We start from the raw sequence: 25,668 nt of genomic DNA on the forward strand, positions 1-25,668 counted from the left end.
TCAACAGGCAGTGCTGTTATGACCAAATTAGTATATTTATTTTTCAGGCATGCCTCCATCTTTCTGCAAAATGCTTACTGTTAAAATAAAGTTAAAAAAGGGGGGTCTTTGATACCTTTTTTTGAAAGCATGAAATATGGCTGGTTGAAAATGTAATTTAAGCATTGTTGCTCACCTCATATCTGGTGGATAAACAAGGCAATTTTCTTAAAATTTTTGTTAAAGCACATTAATACAGTATATTACAGACCTAAATGGACAACTTAAAAAGGGTTTTGTTCTTTTGGTTAAAACTTTATTTTTTCATGGTAAAGATGACCTTTGCATGGAATTGCCCCAAAACATTAATGCATTTTAGCCAAACATGACTTCACCTCGACAACTTTACATAATCTGAGTTATTAAATAATTTTTCACATTACTCAATCATCAGAAAATTTGTTAGATTACTCGATTACCAACATAATCGATAGTGACAGCCCTAAATCAACAGACTACAAGTAAAGCACAAACATGTGGATATGCCAGTGAGTCCCAGTTCCTCTTGCCAGAAGAGAAAGATTGAAAATTATCATTAAACTAGGGCTGTCAATTTAAAGCGTAAATGAATGTGATTAAATATGTGAAAAATAACATTTTTAAAAAATTGTCAATAAATCATGCACCCTAAATTCTATAATAAGCGTTGATGATTTTGCATTCCACAGTCAGCAGGGGGCAGCCTCAGCTTGAGAGAACGCGCCTCATAAAACAAGAGCAGGCAGCACAAAATGAATGCGGAGCCTTATACAACCTACCTGCTTTTGTGTTCAAAGACAGTTGGCCAGAGCACAATAGAATGCTGGGATCTTGAGACGTAGTTTTCAAAGTTTTAATCTACTTTAACTCTAACTGGTCTCTGACACCCCATCTACACCTTGACGTGTTGAAGTGAGCGTCCCAAATTGTTTATTTCTCTTGTAGGCAGAAGTAGCGCCAGCACATACAATGCAAAATTGGTCCGGGGCATCTGTCTACAGTCGCCGCTAGACAGGGTATTGTTAAATGACACGAGACGCTGAAACGCGACCCAACTCAAGTGTCTGACGCGTACACACTACACAAAAATCTTCAGTCATGCAGACAGAATGTGTCAAGTGAAAGAATGTGCCATTTCCATTTTCAAATGGAAATGGTTTATTGTCTAGTGTAGGCAAAACAAATTCACTTTGTGTAATGTCTAATCAATGCTGTAATTGTCAGCCACAATAATGTAAAATATTTTAATCATAATCTGAATATTACAACTATTATATATTTAGAATTATCTTTATTTTGGGACTTTTCACAGCAAATATTGATATATATTCTATAAATTGTAATAAATATGATTGAAGGGAGAGTTCACCCAAAAATGAAAATTCGCTCATCTTTTACTAACCCTAATGCTATCCCAGATGTGATTGACTTTCTTTTTTCTGCAGAACAGAAATTAAAAAAAATTGAATAAAGAATATGTCAGCATTCCTGTATAAGAATAATATTTGAGTCCTTTTAAAAGTTCTTCTTTTTATTTTGGCGACTCACATTCTTCGTGAATATCTTCACCTACTGGGCAGGGAAGAGAATTTATAGTAGAAAAGGACTTAATGTCAGCATGAAATCAAAACTGACCCTATTTATATTACTAATGCATCTTACTGCTTTTATTATGAAGGATTCGTCCATGCATATTTTCTTTTTTCTATATTTTTTGACCTCGTAATCTTTAATCAATATATCATGACTTGACCTTCCAGTGAAAAGACTGACTCTGCTCTGCTAACATATGCAATTGGTAGTGCCCGACCGATTTATTTGGGGCGATTTATAATTCATGTCATAACGTATTTTGTCCAGCAGAGCACGTTCCGACTAGAACGACACTGTTTACAGAGCTGAAGGTAGTTCTGCAGACAGTGCAGAGATAAGCAGTATCTTCACTGTAATGCCGAGTTTACACTACACGATTTTAAGCCCGTTTTTTGCTCGTCGATAGTTTTGTGTAGATCGCCGACAAAAGCGGCTCGCTCCCATGAGCGACGATCGCAATGTATGACACGATTTATCTATCAATGACACGATTTGAGAGAAGCGCCGACACGTCGCCGATGTCAGCGAGATATCTAGAATGTTAAATATCTGGACCTGTCTGAGATTCCAAATCATGCAATATGAAATGTTTTAACTGAATACAAATGCATCGTTGACCTACAGCCAATGAGAGAGCAAGAAACGGGGCACAGGAAGATTCAGTGTGAGTCCTGATGTACCTGCAACAGGCCTGCGGTATCAAGAAAGTCTCACTGGACCGAAGAAATGGAGGAAGAATTAGTGGAACATTGGCCGGAGCACCAGTGCGTATTTGATGTTTTATCTGAACTTTAGCACAACCGGGTCGAGAAAGAGAAGAGTTGGAGAGAAAATGCCAATTCTCTTGGACAGTCAGGAAAGTAAATAGGTAGAATTTTCTATAGGAGGTACTTACTGAGCCACCGTGTTACACATAACGGACCACAAAACGGCACCGAAATATGCAGAAAAGGCCCGCAAACTTTATGCTGCTCAGATTGTATTTGTTTTGAATGGTTAGATTTATATGCACTTTGTTTATATACAATAAAAATGTATACTTGCAAAATGCAATAAATGCAAATGTTTCATAGCATTCTTTTTTCATAACAAACCAATGAATTTTAAATACATTGTGGTTAAGGTGAAGTATGATTTCATTTAAAAATAGTTTTAACATCAATTATAGTCAAACTATCACAAACGGTTTGACTTGAAAAAAATACTTTTTTCTTTAAAGAGCCGTTTGGGAGCCAAAAGAGCCGGCTCTTTTTGGTGAGCTGAGCCGAAGGAACCAACTCACTGAAAAGAGCTGGAATGCCCATCACTAGTGTCCTGCAAACTCGTATACACATCTGCCTCCATTCCACTATGCAACTCCAACTTTTCACAATCCAATCAACAACCGGTGGATAATCTCTTGTCCCCCACCCTATAAGGGCCTGGGTAACTCAGCAAATAAAGACGCTGACTACCACACCTGGAGTCAAAAGCTTGAAGCTGATTGCTGAGTGACTCGTCAGGCTTCCTAAGCAACCAATTAGCCCGGTTGCTAGGGTGGGTAGAGTCACTTTGGGTTAAACTCCTCGTGTTCACTATAATGTGGTCTCGCTCTGGTGGCGCACGTGTGAGTTGTGCATGGATGCCGCAGAGAATAGCGTGAAGCCTCCACACGCGTAAGGTCTACGCGGTAATGCGCTCAACAAGCCACGCGATAAGATGCGCAGATTGGCGGTCTGAGACGCAGAGGCAACTGAGATTTGTCCTCCGCCACCTGGATTGAGTCACTACGCCACCATGAGGGCTTGGAGCACAATTGGGAACTGGGCATTCCAAATTTGGGAGAAAGGGGGAGGGGACAAAAGGCCCCACCCTACTTTTTTATCTTGTTCGATAAGCCATTTCACTCAGAAAAACGTTGCAATAATTATAATTCTCTCATCATTTACTCATTCTGTATGCCATCCAGATGTATATGACTTATTTTCTTATGCAGAACACAGACAAAGGTTTTTGGAAGAATATCTCAGCTATGTTTGTACATTAAAATCAAGTAAATGGTGCCAGAACTTATAAGCTGCAAAAAGCACAGAAAGGCAGCATAAAATTATTCTATCCAACACCAGTGGCATGTCTTCAGTAGTGACATAATAAGTGTGGGTGAGGAAACAGGTCAATGTTTAAGTCCTTTTTTTACTATAAATTCTCCTCATGGAGATATGAATGAAAAATGCAAATCACAAAAAAAACAAAAGAAAAATGTGAAAGTGGAGATTTAAGGTAAAAAAAAGGGACTAAAATGTGGATCCTGTTTCTCACCCACACCTATCAAATCGCTTCAGAAGACATGGATTAAATCAATGGAGTCATATGGATTACATTTATGTTTTCTTTATGTGCTTTTTGGAGCTTCAAAGTGCTGGGCACCATTCACTTGCATTGTATGGACCAACAGAGCTGAGATATTCTTCTAGTCACTACGCCACCATGATGACTTAGGGGGCTTTCACACTAGCACTTTTGGTGCGCACCCCGGTTCGAATGACGTCAGAGTTCGGTTCGTTTGGATGATGTGAACGCTGTCTTCCGAACTCGGGTGCGCACCCGCGAACCGTACTCGGGGCCGCTTAAAAAGGTGGTCTGGGGTACAGTTCATGTGAACTCCAGTACGGTTCGCTGCTGATATGAACGCAATCGAACCAAACCACGGAAGTGAACCGCTATTGATGACGTATAATGTGGTCGTCAGTCTCACACGCGTCACTTTCAAAATGAGCGGAAAGAGTTTACTTTCGTGTGTGCATGTGTGTGTGTGTGTGTGTATACACTTACCTTGACGAAAAGTGGGATTGACGCACACGCACTGCAAGCAGAGAGATGATTTCTGCTTGCCTTCGCAAAAATTGTCTTCGGCGGACAGCCCGCTGTCTTTTGAACGATTTCAGTATTTTTGCGGCAGAGAGACGCAAGTGTGTTTCTGTATCTTGATGTTGAAAACAAAACCAAAGGTAAAAAAAAAGAACAAATGTGAACCGAGCAAGTCTATTCATTGAATTTTGACGCCTTTTCATTTCGCGGTTATCAAGCAACACGATTACGCACCAGCTGCAGCTTCATGACGCAAGCGTACCGCGGTTCGGATACAAATATATAATGTGAACACAGTCCATCGGGGGCAGGGGGGAGCAATCGAACTCGGGTTCGGAACAGGCAATCGAACCAAGTGTGAAAGCCCCCTTAGAGTGCATTGGGAACTGGGCATTCCAAATTGGGGAGAAAAGGAGAGGGGAAAATCCCCGCCCTCATTTTGTTCTTGTTCAATAAGCCGTTTCACTCGGAAATACCTCGCAATACGTAAGTAAAGTCGGTCACAACTTCTGTTTCATGCCGACTTTATTTATTGATCTGTTTCTCAACCACATCTATCATGTCACTTCAGACGACATGGAGTAAAGCACTGCAGTTTGATGGATTACTTTTATGCTGCATTTATGTCCATTTTGGAGGTTCAAAATTCTGGCCACCATTCACTTGCATTGTATGGACCAACAGAGTTGAGATATTCTTCTAAAAACATTTGTACAACAGAAGAAAGTCATACACATCTGGGATGGCATGAGGGTATAATGAGAGAATTTTCTTTTTTGGGTGAACTATCCCTTTAATCGACACATTATGTAATTAATTCTATTACAGATTTTATGGATTGACAACCCTAAATTTAAGATTTTTTACAAGGACACTAGCAAATAGATGGCCTCAAAACTAACAGACGGGACTAATAGTCACAAATTTTGATTTCATGGGGACTTTTAATTGCATAAATCCATGCATGTAGCAGATACACTGATAATATCAGCATTCTAGTACAGTGACAGGCAGGCGCGTCGTTAGACATGGGCATCCGGGCTTCAGCGCCGGATGTTTTTTTTATAGCCCCGGATCTCAAAAAAATGAATTTATTGATAATTATTATTAATTTTTAATAATTTTGTATTTATTTAAAAAAATGTACCGGGTCTTTTAATCTATCCTTTGGAATCATGTATTAAAGACGATTAAAATGTGTTCAAGCAGATCAAAGTTACTATGGTTACAGAATGCTTGTATTTAGAGTGCGCACCAGAGGAGAGAGCCTGAAAGAGTCATCGGTTAACTTACAGCTTTAGGGCTTGACTGTCATTGTTGTTTGTGGCTTCTGGTGGTAGCTATTATGGACATTAGACACTTTTTAAAAAGTAAAATAAGGAGTCATGAACGATACGAGGGAGGCAAGAAGAGTTATCTACTGGCGCCGTTCCCTCATCATTAAGCTCAGGTCGGTGAAGGCTCTTAAGCAAACCCTGGTCTAACTTACTAGCCCTGTAATGGCGCTTTTCCACTACACAGTATCAGTTCGCCTCGGCTCAACTCGACTCGACTTTGTTTGGTTTTCCACTGTGTAAAAGTTGTACCTGTACCTGCTTTCGGGTACTTTTTTTCGTACCACCTCCGGCGAGGTTCTGAGCGGGCTGAGGCGATACTAAAATGTGACGTAAAAACAATGCCGACTGCTGATTGGTCAGAGAGAATCGTCACTATTCACTGCGTCATCATTGCGCGCGCCAGACGGAGTATCCAGAATAACTCCGCCATTTTTAAATAGTTTGCGCAGATATAGCCTACAAAACTATTATTATGGCACAGCGGGAGCGCCATTTACAGATGGCACTCGATGATGCAGCACATGCCCGAGAACTCGAGCGGCTTTAAGGAGAGAGGAGATTGCTGCAATGTCGTCCTTCAACCAGGCCTTTCTGGGAACCCTGAGCCAGCTTGTCCAGGCACTGAACCGGCGGGATGCTGTTCCACCGCCCCTGGACTGAAACCCCTTTGTTTATTTTAATTAAATGTTTGCACTACATGTAACATATGTATATAGTTGGATGTGTGAATTTATATTAATATTATATTTTTTTCTATTTGTATGCGTGTTTAAATAAAACCTTTTTGAAACTTATTACAAACAGTGTCTTTTTTTGATGGTTTGCTTTTTTTACAAGGGTTTGAACAAGTATTTTCAGATTGTATACTGTGATAACCTTTAATGAAAAACAGCAGAGACAACATATTTAATGATAATGTATTTATTTAGCAATTAAAATAACGCATCAGTCCCTCTCGTACATCTCTGCCCTCCTCCTCAACACCCTGTGCCACTGCCACCACAGGCTCTGCTGCTGCAGGTGCATCCCAGTCATTGTCATAGTCCTCTCCGTGACTCTCACAAAGGTTATGCAAAGCACAGCAAGTAAGAATCATAGATTTCACAATTGTAACATCACAGTCATTTCTTTTCATGAGGCAACGCCACCTTCCCTTCAGTCTACCAAAAGCGTTTTCAACCACTACCCGTGTCTCGACATATTTTCTTGTTGTAGATCTGCTGTTCTACTGTCAGCCGTCCAGTGTAGTATTCAAAGTTGATTAAATACTTTGCATATAGTATAGTATTTACACATATGCAAACGTTAGCTATGTTAGCATAACTTAACCTCTTGCGTCGGCTTTGAACAACCGGATTAGTCTCGTAGTCTGAACTCTGTAGTAATTCCCAAACTCTCCTGTTTTTTTCAGCAGTGTTTCGTTTTGCTGCCCTCAGCCTCTCATGAAACAACGTTTGTCTTCTTGCTGTGAGAAACAGCCACATCCCGAGGATCAAAAACAGCATACACTCGATTTCCTCCATTGTCCTGTGTGTGTGGGTAGCGGATGTGTGTCGCGTATAAGATTACGACACGGCAGTTTCCTGCGGTGTCGCTATGACGACCGGGTATTATTTGTGGCGGTACTGTCTGCAATGGAAAACGGAGCGAAAAGCGAGCCGAGTCGAGGCAAGCCGAGGCGAGCTGGTACTGATAATGGAAAAGCGCCATAAGTTACTCACTGTGGTATGAATGCAGAACATGTACTGTATATATAAAGTACGTGGGACCTTACTATTTCGCCTATAGCTAATCCATTTTGTGAGCCATAATCCGTTTCTCGTGAGGAATGTAGATGAAGTAGCCTATACATCTGATTTGGCGATTGAAACACGATGTGTAAATTAACGTTATTCAGGGATGTAGTGGAGGCTAAACGCACATAAACGCCGTTTACGCACCTCCCAAAATTCGGAAATAGCGTTTACCCACCTCCAAAGTGGGTTTATCCACCTCTAAATTGCGTTTATCCACCTCTAAATAGATAGTTCCTAAGCCATTTTAAATTAAGCTTATGTCGTTTTAGTTTCATATTGTTCATTAATAGTTTCATAGGTTGTTTAAACCTAAGACGAAGTCTTTCATAATGCGCTCCATGCGCGTGCATCGATATTGACTACTACCAGCTATATACAGCGTGCTGTCTTGTTGACCAATCAGCAGGAAGCAGCAGACTGCATCAAGATTCATCAAGATTCATCCGTCACTCACTAGCCCAAACGTCTAATGTAAAAATGGATATCCGGCAATTTTTTAAGCGCCGTCAAGACGGCAGTCCTCCACCTCCTGAGGCCAGCAAACGGCCTCGGCTACAATCCCAAAGTGAGTGAGCTCGGAAAACAGTACTAAACTTCATGTTTTTGAGGTTAATTTGGTTAGATTAATAGATAATTAGATTCATGTCACTGACTCAACAAGTCACCTCTACCTTATCCCATTATCCAATGTTACAAGTAAAATTCAGGATACATTATTAATTATTTAATATTCATGTATTATTTATTTGTGTTTCTGTGAATAGCTGTTACAGTTCTACAAATAAAGCATTCTATCTTTTTGCCTATCATTTAAAATGCTAAAAAAAATGCACCTGAATGCAGGAAATGAAGTGTTTAATGGCCAACATTTCATGGGACCCCCCATTTCCAGACCCCCCATTTATATTATTATTGCTTATTATTATGTGCCTATGAGTAGAAGTAGTTACCAAAAGCGGGCGGGGTGGGTGGGGGGTGGGGACTGGGCTAAGCCCCCAATGTATCAAGATCCTAGCAACGCCCCTGGTGACAGGTTCTAGAAAGGGGTGTCTGTCTCTCCCTGGAACCTTAGAAAACAGCAACGCATGCCAGTGTCACAATCACATGATTAGGTAATTAGACACATGCAAACTAGAACAGATGTGATTTGTTGCTTTAATTAGATACGAGTTTGGCTTCTGTGATCCTATAACCGAGAAATGGCCAAACACAAATGATTTATGGACGGAGTAAACACGTCCACATGGACTTTCCCTCGGACCGTGTTGTCAACATGGCGCATGGAGTCACACAGAACACCAAATCTCTTCTTCCCTCACTTCCTAACACATGTACCCATCATAACAACCCTGGGAAACGCCAGAAGGAAAGCTAGGCTTGCACACAAGATCTAAAGCGTCCGCAAAGGTTGTGTTAAGTGATGTTTACTGAAAATAACATCAACACAAAAATGCATGTGCGCATACCTGCTGGTGTGGCCCCAAAGATCCGAACCACGGGCACCTTCTTCATATCGCTGTCTCTGAATTCGGAGTAACACATGTCCAGCTCTCTGATCGGGCTGCTCATGTAATAATCAGCCGTGACGATCCGCACTGAGAACATGTTCGGTTCTGCAGGACAAGTATAATAGAACTTAATATGGGGACTGAGACAAAAGCAGTAGTTGAATCCTAGCCATTCCTCAAAGGTCCGATGCTCTGTGTGTGTGCATAGTGGGAGAGCTGCATGATTTTTGGAAACGTGGAGCGCAATCTGCCGACAATACCATGCTGCAAGTGTCTGTCCAAGATCACAGCCTCGATCTCAACCGAAACGTTTCAAAAACGCTATGCGTTTGGTTTTAAAACAGAACTCCAATGCGCACTCCCAGTGTGGCTTCCCCGCCTCTGTAATACGATCACAACACTGTTGGGCAACCCCAATGACCACCATGCCTCCCCTATCCACGTCGAGTGCACTGCAGTGCTGAGCGCTCACTTTGCCCAGGCAACGGGTCTGCCAGTTCATTGTTTTAGCCCAACTTCTTGGAGGCTCCGCGCTATCTCTACTCTGATTGGTCAGGTCCGGGGAAGAAGCGCGGTTTGATTGGTTCGGATGCAAGGGGTGTGCTCTGATTTGCTCTTGTAAGAGGGAGAGAATATTAGAACGCAATAATCGCTTCATGTTGTATTTTTTTGTTGTTGTATGTATAAAATTGAAGGACAGACGCAAATGACTTATAAAAACAAACAAAAATGGAGTCAGGTTTGTTGTGGAATGATGTGGTATGCTTTCACTTTTAGGACGGTAGCCTGTAATCGACTAAATTCCTCAAGAACACTACAGAATCCCCATACAATCGATTGACAGTGTCACCATAAATTAGATTGAAATGTTGGATCCCGCTGTAAAAAAAAAAAAGACTTGTCAAAAATAAGGGATAACAAATCCCTTATTAAAATAAGTGAACAAAATCAAGAAATATTAAATGTGAAAATTTCAAACCTTTTTCTGAATGGTCGAGTTAGGCGAACGCTTATTGGTCAAAGCCATGGAAAGGGGGCGGGATTTTCATCTGCAAAAAAACAACGACAATCTCAGCACCAGTACTTTATCTTTGCTGTCATCTAGTGGTTATCAATACAAAAATGATACAAGTACAGTGTAGCCTACTGTTTCACTGTATATGTGTCAGGGTGTGATTTTTATTAAATAGATTTTTTTTTGGTCTTTTTATATATAAAAATATTATTATTTTTAGATCATATTAAAACAGTCTTGTTACTTTTCAAATACATTTTTGTATAGATTTGAGTGTTTGTATGCCTTGTTTCAGACCCAGACTTTCAATCCTAAACTATAAAAAAAAAAATCCATTATAAAAATATGACTCATTACAATGATGATTTAAACAGAGTGAAATAAATAATTTATATAATGTGTGAAAATTCGTAGTATTTCTTTTTCTTTAAAAAATGTGCAAAAAAAAAAAACAGCAAATAATGTATCCCCTTAAAACTTTTTCAAAAGTTATTGTACTTGTTCATCAAGAAGACAACATTGTCAGTGAAGAGATTTCCTGAAATGAAATACACCATGTGCTGTGTGAAGAAAACAGAACACGCACACACCGCTGCGTATTTAAGACAAAAAATGCTATGAAATTTTGCCTCAGGAAGACCTTAGCATGGTGTCTGCCATTTTATTAAAAAAAACTTTTTTGGAATGTCATTCCCACCACCAAAACATTTAAGTGTCTCTTTCATGAAAACAGTTACAAACCTCCAAATAGACTGTAAAGAACATTACCTAATAGGGATCGATTACTCAAAAATTAAAATTATCTCATCATTTATTCATTCTGTATGCCATCCCAGATGTGTATGACTTACTTTCTTCTGCAGGACACAGACAAATATTTTTTTGAAGATTATCTCAGCTCCTACATTCAAATCAAGTAAAAGGTGCCAGAACTTTTAAGCTCCAAAAAGCACAGAAAGGCAGCATAAAAGTAATCCATCCAACACCAGTGCCATGTCAGGTGTGGGTGAGAAACAGGTCAATGTTTAAGTCCTTTTTTATATAAATTCTCCTCATGGAGATATGAATGAAAAACGTGAATCACAAAAAAACACAAAAGAAGAATGTGAAAGTGGAGATTTAAGGTATAAAAAAAGGGGAGGTGGGCTAAAATGTGGTTCCTGTTTCTAACACACCTAACGAATCACTTCAGTAGACATGGATTAAACCACTGGAGTCATATGGATTCATTTTATGTTTCCTTTATGTGCTTTTTGGAGCTTCGAAGTGCTGGCCACCATTCACTTGCATAGTATGGACCAACAGAGCTGAGATATTCTTCTAAAAATCATCATTTGTGTTCAGCAGAAGAAAGTCATACACATCTGGGATGGCATGAGGGTGATTAAATAATGACATAATTTTAATTACTCATTCTAAGTGAACTATCACTTTAAGGAGATATTTCTACCTGATCTAACCCTTGAACTTATTTTTGTTAGTGTGACCTATTCAGGCTGTATTCAGGCTGATTTAGTCATGTTACATCATATTTTTTACTAGAATAAAACAGTTAAAACAGATCTTACCGCATAAATATATACATATTTTTTAGATAAAAAAAATTAAGGACATAGCAAAAAAACACACAGTTGAAAGTTTTTTTTTCTTTAAATGCATCTCCCTGTTTTCCCAGTTTTTTTAAACACAGTTGTATTTGTACATGTTATGGGTATAAATTGCATTACACAATATTAATTATATTATTCTGAGAATTTATTTCTATATGTGAAACACTGCTACCCACAGACCCCAGCCCGTATAATACCATACATTGCATCTTGGCAGCATTTAATGAAAACCTTGTTAATGAGCAGTGCTAACATCTTTATAAATAACCATGTTTCTGTATCTCTGAGACAGGGAAAGAATAATGTTTACTAGTGGTTTATTGTTTCCTTTCCGACATAGCATTTATCAGGGGTAGCAGGTCACTGGGTTGCAGTTAATCATAGTCTTACCGCAATAATAAAGTATCAGGTGTCATTTCAAGTCAATGGAAAGCACAAACATCCTGGCCTCTGACCCACTCAAACAGGCCTATACAGGAAGAGCTGAAACAGGCTGATAAGATGTGTGTGAGTGCTTGAGTAAGTGGAGAATGAGTTTGTGAAACAAATGTATAAAAAGAAGATTTACATGAGGTGATTTTTCTCTATGTACTGTATGTAGGAGGTTGTGGTTTGTAATGAATTTTGGTATGATGATGGTTTTCTTGGCACTTCCTGTGAAACCTTAATCATGTGGGAACAAAGAAGCCTGCCTTTGACGCCACCCAGACCTTTGTTGTATCTCTCTCTCAAACAACCGTCAAATACAGGGTTTTAAACACGGACTTCAATATTTAATGATATTAGATACGTCATGGACATCTTTAGATTTTGGAAGAGTATTTCTTGCTGTACAAATGCATCATATACAGTGGCATGCAAAGGTTTGGGCACCCCAAGATATTTGAGCTCTCAGATAACGTTTACCAAGGTCACAGACCTTAATTAGCTTGTTAGGGTTCACAATCATTGTTTGGAAAGGCCAACTGAAGCCCCTGTTTGACTGCAAAAGACCTTAAGGAAGATTTAGCAGACTCTGGAGTAGTGGTGCACTGTTCTACTGTGTAGTGAGACCTGCACAAATATGACCTTCATGGAAGAGTCATGAGAGAAACATTTCCTGCATCCTCACCACAAATTTCAGCATCAGAAGTTTGCAAATGAACATCTAAACAAGCCTGATGCGTTTTAGAAACAAGTCCTGCGGACTGATGAAGTTAAAATATAACTTTTTGGCCGCAACGAGCAAAGGTATGTTTGAAGAAAAAAGGGTGCAGAATTTCATGAAAAGAACACCTCTCCAACCGTTAAGCACGGGGATGGATCGATCATGTTTGGGCTTGTGTTGCAGCCAGTGGCACATGGGAACATTTCATTAGTAGAAGGAAGAATGGAGTAAATGAAATACTAGCAAATTCTGGAAGCAAACATCACGCCATATGTAAAAGAGGATCTCTTCTACTACAGTATAACAATCCTAAACACACCTCAAAATCCACAATGGACTACCTCAAAAGGTGCAAGCTGAAGGTTTTACCATGGTCCTCACAGTCCCCTGACCTAAACATAATTGAAAATCTGTGGATAGACCTGAAAAGAGCAGTGCATGCAAGACGTTCCAAGAATCTCACAGAACTAGAAGACTTTTGCGAGGAAGAATAGGCAGATCCTTTGGGGATCCCAAACAGGAATTGAAAGCCTCTTAGCTGGCCACGAAAAGCGTTTACAAGCTGTGATACTTGTCAAAGGGGGCATTAATAAATACTGACAATGTAGGGTGCCCAAACGTTTGCTTCGGGCCCTTTTCCTTTTTTATTTTTTTGAAACTGTAAAAGATGGAAATTAAAAAGTAAAATTGCTTAAAATAGGAAAGAAATGTGTCATCTTTAACTTTATGCCTTTTGGAAATCAGGCCATCATTTTTCTCTCTTAGCTATTCACGGCAACAGAAATTTTGATCAGGGGTGCCAAACTTTTGCATGCCACTGTAAGTTGCAACACACTTAAAAGAACTTCTAGGTGTTATTAAAAGAGTATTCCCATAGTGCCTCTAAAATGTTTATCAATTGTTAATTGTTAATCCATGTTCATAAATGTTTTTTGTTGATATAAAATAGTCACATACACTCCTGGGTAAAAAGAAAAATGGGCCAAGCCCAAAATGGCAAAACGTTAAGCTTTTAATCGACTACAGCAAAAAAAAAAAAAAAAAAGGAAATTAGTGAGAATTAAATAAATGCACTCCTGGTGCACTTCTGTGCCACCATTTGCTAATTAAATTTTGCAGCAGAGAACTATTTGGGAATAACCTGGAAACAGGGAACTTCGCTTATATAGTCTTTTTATATGCAAAGGCAAAATCATGATAATGATTAACACATGTCTGGATGTACAACATTTTCAAAGAATATTTTCTGGTATATATATATATATATATATATATATATATATATATATATATATATATATATATATTATTTTCTTCTTAAAATTGTCGTCATGCCTGGTGCAGTCCATCAAGACCTGATAACTGGAAAGGGGGCAAAAATACCTTTAAAAACGAATTCAAAACCTGCATTAGATAACCTTCTGGTTACTGTTCTTCTCAAAAGAGTTTTGTTCCCTCTCGAGAGGTCTCTCCTATTGCGTAAGTAGCTTACGCTATGGGAAAACTCCGTTTCTCGAGAAATATTGAAGTCTTTATGTAAAACGCATTGCAGCTGCACAGCAGACAGCAATGAGCGAGGCAGCTCGGTCATTGGCTGTGCTGCGGCAACTTGCTCGAACCAATGACGGGGGCGACTCTGAATGCGCGACCAATGAGCGCGCTTCACGCCCGCGCGCTCAGAGCCTGCCAAGATTGGCATGGCTAAGGCTATATATTAGGCGCCCCGTCATGAGAGTTCTTTAGATTTAATCTCCTTCAGCGAAGACCTTCTCTTCGCTGGATCCTCCGGATTATTGGAGTCTCTTCGCCCGCCGTCGACAAGCCTACAGCAGGACTGCTAAGAGGACGCCGGCGCCTTCAGCCGCCTTCAAAGCCTTCTGCTTCGCCATCCGGCGCGCATCACCCTGATATCCTTTGCTAAGCTACTTTGCAAATGTTCGCCTCTGATACGCTTTTGTATTTTAGTAAAAGAGCAATTTCGAGGCGTTGTTCCAAATGCCTTCCACCTGCGCCTCGTGCAGAGGCCTTCTTCCTGACGGGGACCGTCACATTATCTGCACTCGCTGCCTGGGACCCGACCACGCAGAAGCTGCTCTCACTCGAGGCGGATGCCTCGAATGTGACTCCCTGGGCCTCACCGAGCTGCGCGCTCGCTTCGCCGCCTTCGCCGCGAACGAGCCTGCTACCACCGTGCTGCCGTCCCCTCTGTTCGAGCCGCGCAAGAAAAAGTGCCGCTCACAGAGGCCGCCAGAGCACGCGGAATTCAGTGACGTCACGCCGGGCCAGTCCCCGCGTGCTTCACCACTACCCGAGAACTCCCCGCCGCCAGTCCATTTCACGCAGGCGGACCAGCACCCCTCCAACAGAGCGGTGGGTCTCGTCTCGTTCGGCGCATCAGGGGACGACGGTGAAAAGGATGACAGCCTTTCCATTGACGCTGCATCCGACGACTGGCCGGGCTCGGCCTTCGACCCCGCGCCGTCGACATTAGCGGACGCGAGCACGGGCACCAGCATGGACTCGGAGATCGTCCGCATCCTATCTAAAGCCGTGGAAGACCTCGGGCTCGACTGGTCTTCTCCGGAAGAACCCGCCCGCAGCCGGCTGGACGAGTGGTTCCTACAGGGCGCCGGCAGGCCCCTCGACAGAGACCATCCCCTTTCTTCCCCGAAGTTCACGACGAACTCACAAAATCGTGGAAAGCCCCGCACTCTGCTCGCCTGAAGCCTTCTTTCTCTTCCTCGCTCTCCTCGGTAGACGGCGCAAGAGAAAGAGGCTACGAGGGAACCCCGCCCCTCGAGGAGGCTGTGGCCAACCATCTGTGCCCACCCTCCACCGCTGGATGGAAAGCCAAAGCTTCTCATCCCTTGAAGCCCTGCCGATCTACCTCAGCTCTCGCCGGTCGCGCATACGCCGCCGCCCAAGCTGCGTCAGCGCTTCATTCCATGGCTGTTCTGCAAGTTTATCAGGCCAAACTTCTCCGCACCATGGACGAGTCTGAACCTGAACCTGAGGCTTTCAAGGACCTGCGCAGCGCCACTGATGTAGCCCTGTGAGCCACAAAGGCCACCGCCCAACCCATCGGCCGGGCCATGGCTAACCTGACTGTCCTTGAGCGCCATCTGTGGCTGACGCTAACGGAGATGAAGGACGTGGATAAGGCGCCATTCACTCCAAGCGGCCTGTTCGGACCGGCAGTAAGAGAGTTCGCGGAACGCTTCACTGAAGCTCGGAAGGATTCGCAGGCTATGCGTCACTTCCTGCCCAAGCGCTCCAGCTCGTCACAGAGCTGCCAGAGACCGCCTCAGCAGCAGCAGCGAGCCAGAGCGGCGCCTCCCGTCTCCCAGCCAAAAAACAGACCTGAAACAGACGCTCGACGCCGCTCGCATTCCGCTAACCGAAAGCAGCCGCCTGAGCGACGGGGACCTCGGCCCAAGATCGTGCTGAACCCGGAGCCTCGTAAGTCTTCCTAGCCATAGGAAGAAAAAGAGAGAGTGCGTGTCTCGCAAAAGCCGGGCCACTCTCTCCAAAATGTGTAAAACATTACCCAGTCCCCTTACAGGCGGCTGGAAATGTCTGTACAGTAGTCAATGGGCCAGTCACAGAACTCGCTCACCTGCAATCAAACGCCGTTTTAACGGCGACACACCAAAAACACAAAAAGATTCATTTTCTGCTTGTGTCACTAAGGGGTCACGTGTCCACACTAAAGTGCGCATTCCCACATATCAATACTGTCCAAACAGTGCCGAATACTTCCCCAGCTGGACGCCCCATAAATGTAGATCGTGTGCCTATTGTCATGTATGCACCACTACACACAAGCACTGTTCCCACAGTTATAAACACTTCCCCAGTAAAAGCGGGAAATACTATAAAGGTAGCGTGCGTGCCTGCTGTCATGCATGCACCCCTACACACAAACACTGTATGCATGGCCAGAAACACCCCGCCGCGAGCGGGAGGCTTTATGAAAGTGGCGCGCGTGCCTACTACAGTATATGCACCCCCACCCATAAGCGCTGCCCATACAGTTTCAAACAGTTCTCTGGCTCATGCCGCGAGCATCACAGATGCGATGCGCGAGCCAAGAAACTCCCCGCTAAGAGCGGGAAGCTTTATGAAAGTGGCACGCGTGCCTATTACAATGTATGCACCCCCACCCGTAAACACTGTCGATACAGTTTCAAACATTTCTCCAGCTCATGCTGCGAGCATTATGGAGATAGCACGCGTGCCTGTAATCTCACACGCACCCCTGCACTCGGCACTCAACAAAGCTGCTCAGCACGCGCCCGCGCTTCTGAGAGCTGTAAGCTCAGTGTTAGCACAAGGCGATTCGCCGGTGGGGCCCATATGTCACTGCGACACGCCCCCAGCCAGCATTCAGCCCATATCTGTGCGAGCAAAAGCCTGGGAAAAAATCCCTGACATACCGAAATGGGTTTTGAACATAATAAAACTCGCTTCAATTCGCTCGCAGACCACCCGCTTTTCAGCAGTGGTCGAGACGAAAGTGAGAAAAGATGTTTCACATGTTCTATGCACCGAGGTGCTCAAACTGATAGAGAAGGGCTCTATAGAAACTGTCCCTCCCTCTATGAGCGAGGCGGGTTTTTACAGCCGCTATTTTCTCGTCCCGGAAAAGGACGGTGGCCTCCGCCCCATCCTAGATCTCAGACATCTGAACAAAGCTTTAATGATTCGCTCGTTCAGAATGTTAACGACCAAACATATCCTCGCGCAAGTTCGCTCCCGGGATTGGTTCCTATCAGTGGATTTGAAAGACGCTTACTTTCACATCCCGATAGCGCCTCATCACAGGCCTTTTCTGAGATTCGCTTTCGAGGGACAGTCATACCAGTACACAGTACTACCATTCGGCCTATCATTGGCCCCCCCGTACATTCACGAAATGTATGGACGCAGCACTTTCCCCCCTGAGACAGCAGGGAGTGCGAATACTGAATTACCTCGACGATTGGCTAATCATAGCACAATCACAGAGTCAGTTAACAACGCACAGATCTTGGATTATCAGCCATCTAGAATGCCTGGGTCTGAGAATCAATTTTGCAAAGAGCGTGCTATCCCCCAGCCAAAATATCTCTTTTCTGGGAATAGTGCTAGACTCAGTGCAGATGACGGCGCGCCTCTCATCAGAGCGCGCGCTCGCTATTCGGCGCCTTGCAACATCATTCAGAGCGGGCGCGCACGCCCCGTCAAACGATTCCAAAGGATGCTCGGTCTCATGGCCTCGGCATCAGCTGTACTCCAGCTAGGATTGTTGCACATGCGTCCTCTCCAACGCTGGCTCAAGAGCCGTGTCCCCACTCACGCGTGGCGCTCGGGCCACTTTTTAATCAGAACGAATCACGGCTGTATAAAAGCCCTGACGCCCTGGAAAGCCGTCGACTGGTACCAAACCGGCGTGAGTCTGGGCGTGAACACACGGAGAAAAATGATCATGACAGGTGCCTCCAAAATAGGATGGGGGGCCCTTTACGAGGGCAGGCCTGTCTCCGGCTTTTGGTCAAACCCGGAAAAGTGCCTACATATAAACTGTCTGGAAATGAAAGCGGTCGCCTTGGCTCTCAGAGCCCTGCTTCCGTACCTGAAAAATGAACACGTCCTGGTCCAAACGGACAATATGACGGTAGTATCGTATATAAATCGCCAGGGTGGACTCAGGTCGAGCTCCCTGCACTCTATGGCCAGGGAGCTCATCTTATGGTCACAGCACAACCTGCGCTCGCTGAGAGCAGCGCATGTGCCAGGCGTCCTGAACCAGGGAGCGGACATGCTGTCCAGAGACAAAGTTCTCCCAGGGGAATGGTCTCTCCACCCCCTGATGGCCCAGTGGTTATGGCAAACCTTTGGCGAGGCAGAGGTCGACCTCTTCGCCTCCAGGGAAAATGCGCACTGCCCTCTTTTCTTCTCAAAAAGCACGGACGCGCTCGCCCAAGTCTGGCCGAACCGCCCCTTGTATGCTTTTCCCCCGATCGCGATGCTACCTCAGGTCATCAGTCGGATCAGGGAAGTGAAATGTGCAGTGCTCCTGGTAGCCCCACTCTGGAAGAACCAGATGTGGTTTCCAGAACTGATGCAGATGATGCAATCTGCACCATGGCCGATTCCGTTGAGGCTGGACCTCCTCAGGCAGGCCAATGGGATGATTCTTCATCCCCGCCCCGATCTGTGGGCCCTTCATGCATGGCCCCTCAACGGGTTCCCGAGAACCTCCCCAGTGGAGTGTTGAGAACCATCACTGAGGCGCGAGCGCCCTCTACGAGGCGCTTATATGCCCAAAAGTGGAAAGTGTTCAGTGACTGGTGTGATACCAAGAGCTTGAACCCCAAATCGTGCGAGATACCAAGTGTACTCGCCTTCTTGCAAGAGCTGCTGGAGGCGGGCCGCACACCCTCCACCCTAGCTGCCATAGCGGCATCACACAATCCTGACAAGGGACGCTCATGAGGGAAAAACGACCTAATCATTCGTTTCCTAAGATGCGCTAGGAGGATGAACCCTCCTCGCCCCCCCTCGGTGCCGATCTGGGACCTGGCCACGGTCCTGGACGCACTCAAGAGTGCCCCGTTCGAACCTCTCCGAACCGTGCACCTTAAACAGCTCTCGCTCAAAACTGCGCTCTTGCTGGCGCTCGCCTCAGTCAAGAGAGTGGGCGACCTGCAGCGCTGTCATCAACGCTGCTTGCCTGGAATTTGGACCTAATGACTGCAGAGTTGTCCTTAGGCCAAAGCACGGGTATATTCCTAAAGTGCTCTCCACACCCTTCAGAGTACAGGTTATATCTCTGGCAGCTTATCGTCTCCAGCAGACAAAGCGACGCTAATTTACTCTGCCCGGTCAGGGCTCAGAGTATATTTGGAACGTTCTGCCCCGTTCAGACAGACGGAACAAATATTCGTATGCTTTGGCGGCCGCACTAAAGGTCTCGCGAGTTTCAAAGCAAAGAATATCGGCTGGATAGTGGATGCTATAGCGCTGGCTTATGAAGCCAAGGGCCTTCAATGCCCCTTAGGCGTCAGAGCTCACTCTACGAGGAGCATGGCCTCCTCGTGGGCGTGGTCGAGTGGGATACCCATTGAAGATATTTGTGCAGCGGCAGGCTGGGCCTCGCCTTCGACATTTATCAGGTTTTATAACCTACAGGTCCCCTCATGGCATTCCAACATTCTATCAGCCTGACTGTAGTATGAACTGGAGTATGTATTTGCTGAGCATTATCTCCTCCCTTATAAGGTCCGTCTCTGACTGACTTAGAGGGTTTTTATGAATATCAGTAAGTAAAAAATCAGTACATAAGATATGTGCTTATGTTTTTACAATGAGCTCCCACCATGAGCCACCTTGGGGCAAAGGCGCTCTGTTTTATCCCATTATATAGCTCGCCGTTGGCCGGCTCGTTGAATAATCACTTTGCTTTAAGGCTCAGGCATCTGCCTCTGGCTTTATAGAGCGAAGTCAGCACGCACTGGCGTTTTGCATGGTGTTCCCATAGCGTAAGCTACTTACGCAATAGGAGAGACCTCTCGAGAGGAACGACTCGGTTACTAACATAACCTCGGTTCCCTGAGAGGAGGGAACGAGTATTGCGTAAGCTGCCGTGCTTGTGCTTGGTCAGTCGCTTCAGTCGATTGAACCTAAAGAACGCTCATGACGGGGCGCCTAATATATAGCCTTAGCCACGCCAATCTTGGCAGGCTCTGAGCCTGGGCGTGAAGCGCGCTCATTGGTCGCGCGCTCAGAGTCGTCCCGTCATTGGTTCGAGCAAGTTGCCGCAGCACAGCCAATGACCGAGCTGCCTCACTCATTGCTGTCCGCTGTGCAGCTGCAATGCGTTTTACATAAAGACTTCAATATTTCTCGAGAAACTGAGTTTTCCCATAGCGTAAGCTACTTACGCAATACTCGTTCCCTCCTCTCAGGGAACCGAGGTTACGTTAGTAACCGAGTCGTTTTCTGAGGTGTTGAATATACCGTATGTAGCAAGATCCTGAAGTTTAGGGAATGAGGAAGTGAGAGACAGCGATTCCAACACAGGAATGTCTTTTTATTCAACAGAACACTGGTTCGCTTCAAAGCGCAACGGTACAGCTTCACACGCACATAACATAAATTATAACGGCAACGGACAGCACACATAGCTTCTCCTCTGCCGCTGTCTCCTCTCCTTAAAAGCCCCCATCAGTCCTCACTGAAAAACTAGACAGGTGTTACGCCCGTTTCACACATAGGCCTACTCCGTTTGCAGTGCGTATAGCTACGGTACAGGAGCAGCACGCGCTAGTGCTTTCACATATGCTGCGTTGCAGTGCGCTACTGATCCGCAGCTTCTGTGTGCCACAAAATCAAAAATGTGTAAGGAATTTTTAAATCCAAACGTTATCTTTCAGATTGTTTAAGGCAGTGAAACAGTATGAAAATTAATTTTAATCATTGTGATTCTTTGTTTTACATGTAGTTCGAGTTGTTGACAGAAGAAAAAGCTATCACGCTATATCTGTTGCTAATAAGGAGAAGAATGAGATGCATTTGGGTTCACTGTCTTTTTTTAGGGTAAAAAAATCATATATGATGGCATTTTGCAACTTTTGGGACTATAATCATACTTTTTTTATTTAGTAACTGTAGAACACATTAACTGTAATTATGCGTATATGATGAAATTATTACAGTTTCTTGTCAATCTATGTCTATTTTAATGTGAACAATGCACTGCCACTTTAATTCAGTGCGGTGCAGCGCAGCAAAAATAGACTTGGTCCGTAAACCATCGCTGCACTGCTGTATACGCACCGCAACTGGAACGGATCGACGGACTGCATCCGCGTGCAGTGTAAAAGCTCTAACCTGTTAACATGAGTACGGAAAAAAATACACACCGCATACGCACTGCAAACGGAGTATGTGTGAAATGGGCGTAATGAGAATTCCCAATGAGAGTTGATGAAAAAGTAAAATGTCCTGTTGGGGGCCTGGGTAGCTCAGCGAGTATTGACGCTCACTACCAACCCTGGTGCCATGAGTTCGAACCCAGGGCGTGCTGAGTGACTCCAGCCATGTCTCCTGAGCCAAAAAATTGGCCCGGTTGCTAGAGAGGGCAGAGTCACATGGGGTAACCTCCTTGTGGTCACTATAATGTGGTTTGCTCTCGGTGGGGCGAGTGGTGAGATGTGTGTGGATGCTGCAGAGAATAGCGCGAAGCCTCCGCACATGCGATGTCTCCACGGTAATGGGCTCAACAAGCCACATGTAAGATGCGTGGATTGACGTCTCAGGTGCGGAGGCAACTGAGATTAATTTTAAAATATTCTCTTTGATTGTAATCTTGACCAACCATTTTTGAGATTTGAGTGTTTCCCCAGTCAGTTAGATATTGAGATTAGCGACAGGAAATGGCCTCCCGAGAGTGTTCCAAAGATGGCCAACAGTGGACTGACTTGCTAGAAAGACACTTTGATTTCTTCTCCTACACCACTTTTTCTAATCCTTGCATAGATAGGGCCTATTAATTTGTATGGTTTATTTATATTGGTGTTTAGTTATTGTGCCTGACATTCTACATATTTTCTATTTTTAATCTGTAAATTAAGTCTCGTTAAAACAGGATTGCTACTTCACACATGAATCTTGATCTGATGATTGATCGCATGATATTGTTTGGTAAAACATTCACACATTTACTTTAATCATTACATGTATCCCCTTATTTGTCAAGCAAAGATGCACTGAAGTTATTCAGATCTTTTAAAAGCCTGAACTGTGACCATTACTTGTTTCTGTAAAATCTGCTATAGATCAGCGTTAGTCAACTGGCGGCCCGCGTGCCAACTCCAGCCCACACATCATCTTTGTCTGGCCCTCTGATTGATTTTTTGATAAAATTCCCTAACCATCTGAAATACCAGAGCACTCAGCGCATAAATGCTTTTCTGGCGATAGTTTAGTTACACTGCTTTGATCGCACCGTTTAGTTGAGCATTTGATCGTGTCTTTTTTAATCATATGTATTTATATAAATTACTTAGTTGTGTGGTGTGCGGTCAAATCTACAGAAGTAAAAAAACAAAAAACAAACAAAAAAAATGTGCACTTGCACATGTTAGGCAACAAAAGAGAAATCGATTATGAATACTAAACGTTTAAAAAAAATGCACTGAAATGTTTGCTTTTATTCAATATTTTTTGAAGTGTCAAACGATCGAACGTCTCATCTGTTCGGGGTCTGCAGGGCTCGTAAAAAAGTGATAACGTGAATCTGAACCTGCAAATGTCCTCATTATATTTGGTCGTATAATACAGCTGTGAGTCAGCCATCTCAATCACAGCATCAACTCAGTTTGTTCTTCTTTTGCCAATGATAATGTGCACAAACATCTGGCTCCTGCACTGGCTAAATGTGTGCAGTCAAAATATTTGCAGGTCTAATTTTTTTCTCACTGAATATGTTGATACTATATAGAGAAAATGGAAGAATAGACATTTTATCTCTGAAAGTGCTAGCTAAGATTAATACTTGAAAAAATATTCTCCCGCCAAGTTTTCATCAGTTGAAGAGCCCTGGTGTAGATGATTGCTCAGGTGAGTAGTGGGGCGATGAGGACATCTGGTGGCGATCTGAAGTAACTGTCGAAGTGAATGTGACTGATAAATACAAAATCCTTAAAGAAATATTACGGGTTAAAAAAACGTGAAGCTCAATTGACAGCATTTGTGGCATAATGTTGATTAACACAAATATTTTTATTTTGACTTGCCTCTCCTTTTCTTCATCATCATCTTAAAAAAAAAAAAAGTCTTAGGTTAGTTAGGATCACTACTTTATTTGAAGAATGTGAAATGTCACAATAATAGTAGCGAGAATGATTTTTCATGAATTCATGAAAATTCAGCTTACAGAAAATTCAAACATTTTGGGTTGCCTTCCACAAGCTTCTCACAATAAGTTGCTGGAATTTTGTCCCATTCCTCCAGACAGAACTGGTGTAACCAGGGCCGGCGCTACCTATAGGCGAGCTAGGCAGTTGCCTAGGGCCTCGGCCTTGGAGGCGGGGCCTCCAAAACATACACATGCTTATCCACCAATCAAGAGCAGCAAAATACTATGCTGTTTGTCCATTAGATATAACAATTGTCATTCACCTGTAGTTAAACCAATTCATATCACCGTTTACATGCGAGTCACTCCCAACCTCTGAATTTATGAATGAAGAGATTGTAGATGAATAAAATCCAACTTTTCTGCAAATTTATCTGATGGCACCGAAACGAACTCATCCTTCAGGGGCTGCTAAGCGTAAGGCTAAGCAGGCATGCAAAGAAAGTGCAGCTCGTGATTCAGGTATCATCTATTTTTGAGTGATTGTAATGTATTGTTAAAAATAAACTGATTCTAACGATCAGCGTCATTTTTAGATAGATCATTTGACGGTTATTTCCAGTTCAAAAGAGCGTGAGCACTGTTGATGGACTGAATTCGCTTCTGACACTTTGAATCCGAGCGTATGTAGCTACAATGCAGACTTTTGTTAGAAAAAAGAAATACGTTCGAAAGAGTCTGACTTCCAGTCACTGTTGGAGAGATAGAGGCGAATTCATGATTAACTGTTGAACTGAATCTTACAAAGGAGTCGATTCTCCTCGATGGAATCGATTACAACCTGTGGAATAGAATCTTGATTCCTAATGCCTCTGAATCAAGGAATCGATTCTTTTAGAATCGATTTCCAGCCCTAGTCAGGAGCTGACTCGCAAAATACTACAGAAAAAGTAAAGAGCAAACGCACTATACTAAAGCATTATTATGTTTTAAAACAGTCTGTATATCTTCTAAAATGCAGATTTTTAGCCTACATTAACTGCTCTAGTCTATCATAATAGACTATAGACCATAATAGTCTTCATTTTTTTCGTTTTCCAATCATAAATACTGTTGCAATATTTATTGAAAATAAGTATGCAATCTTAAGCATGCAATTGAAATGGCAGAAGAGATCCTCAACCTTCCACCATTACCATCAAAAAACACAGCCCTGGAGCTTCTGAAATTTCTTCACCAGAAGCAACTGCAGGAGATATTTCCAAACCTCTGGATTGCTCTCAGAATTGCAGTTACCCTGCCAGTAACCGTAGCAGCTGCCGAGAGAAGTTTCTCAAAACTGAAGCTTGTAAAAAATTACCTGCGCTCCACAATGACTCAGGAACGGCTTAGTGGACTTCCTTTAATCAGTATTAACAGAGAACTCGCACAGCAGATTTCTTATGAAGTAGTTATTGATGAGTTTGCTTCAAAAAAAAGCAGAAGAGTGCCTCTGTAGGTGCCCATGGAATAAGAATAATAAGTGCTGGTCCAGATGACTTTTCAGATGATTTTTTTTTTGTTTACCTTAATTAAAGTTACATTAATATGCACATTTAAGTAAAAATATAAAAATACTTATAACAGGTTTTGTATAAATAAAATGGTTCGGAATCATATCTGTTTTCAAGTCTTTTTTATTAAATGATGTTTTATTAACAAAGTTTGGGAGGAGCACATTCAGATAATCAATGAGATAAGAGGTATATATACTGCAGACTTAACTCTGTTCATTGACAGTTTATCAGCATCCCTCCATCGCCCCCATCTCCTCACTTTGATTTTTAATAATCTCTTATTGGATGTAAACAACACACAATGTTGTTACAATGCAATCCAATGTAATTCTGTGTAAATCTGGCCAAAATTTAGAGCCTGGAGCCCTCCCCTGGACAGCATGCCAAATACGCATAAT

At 43.1% G+C, this 25,668-nt stretch overlaps 1 protein-coding gene across 1 annotated transcript in view; it reads right to left on the bottom strand.

The window, feature by feature from the left end:
• Nucleotides 1-9,446, bottom strand: part of LOC127623809 (DNA polymerase zeta catalytic subunit-like) — a 110,686-nt gene extending 101,240 nt beyond the window's left edge. The window contains exon 1 of the mRNA XM_052098332.1: nucleotides 9,058-9,446. Coding sequence (XP_051954292.1) covers nucleotides 9,058-9,196 — 139 coding nt within the window. The 5' untranslated portion in view covers nucleotides 9,197-9,446. The remainder of the gene's footprint in view (nucleotides 1-9,057) is intronic.
• Nucleotides 9,447-25,668: the final 16,222 nt, after the last annotated feature.

The sequence above is a fragment of the Xyrauchen texanus genome, chromosome 30 (genome assembly GCF_025860055.1).
Source record: "Xyrauchen texanus isolate HMW12.3.18 chromosome 30, RBS_HiC_50CHRs, whole genome shotgun sequence".
NCBI lineage: Eukaryota > Metazoa > Chordata > Actinopteri > Cypriniformes > Catostomidae > Xyrauchen > Xyrauchen texanus.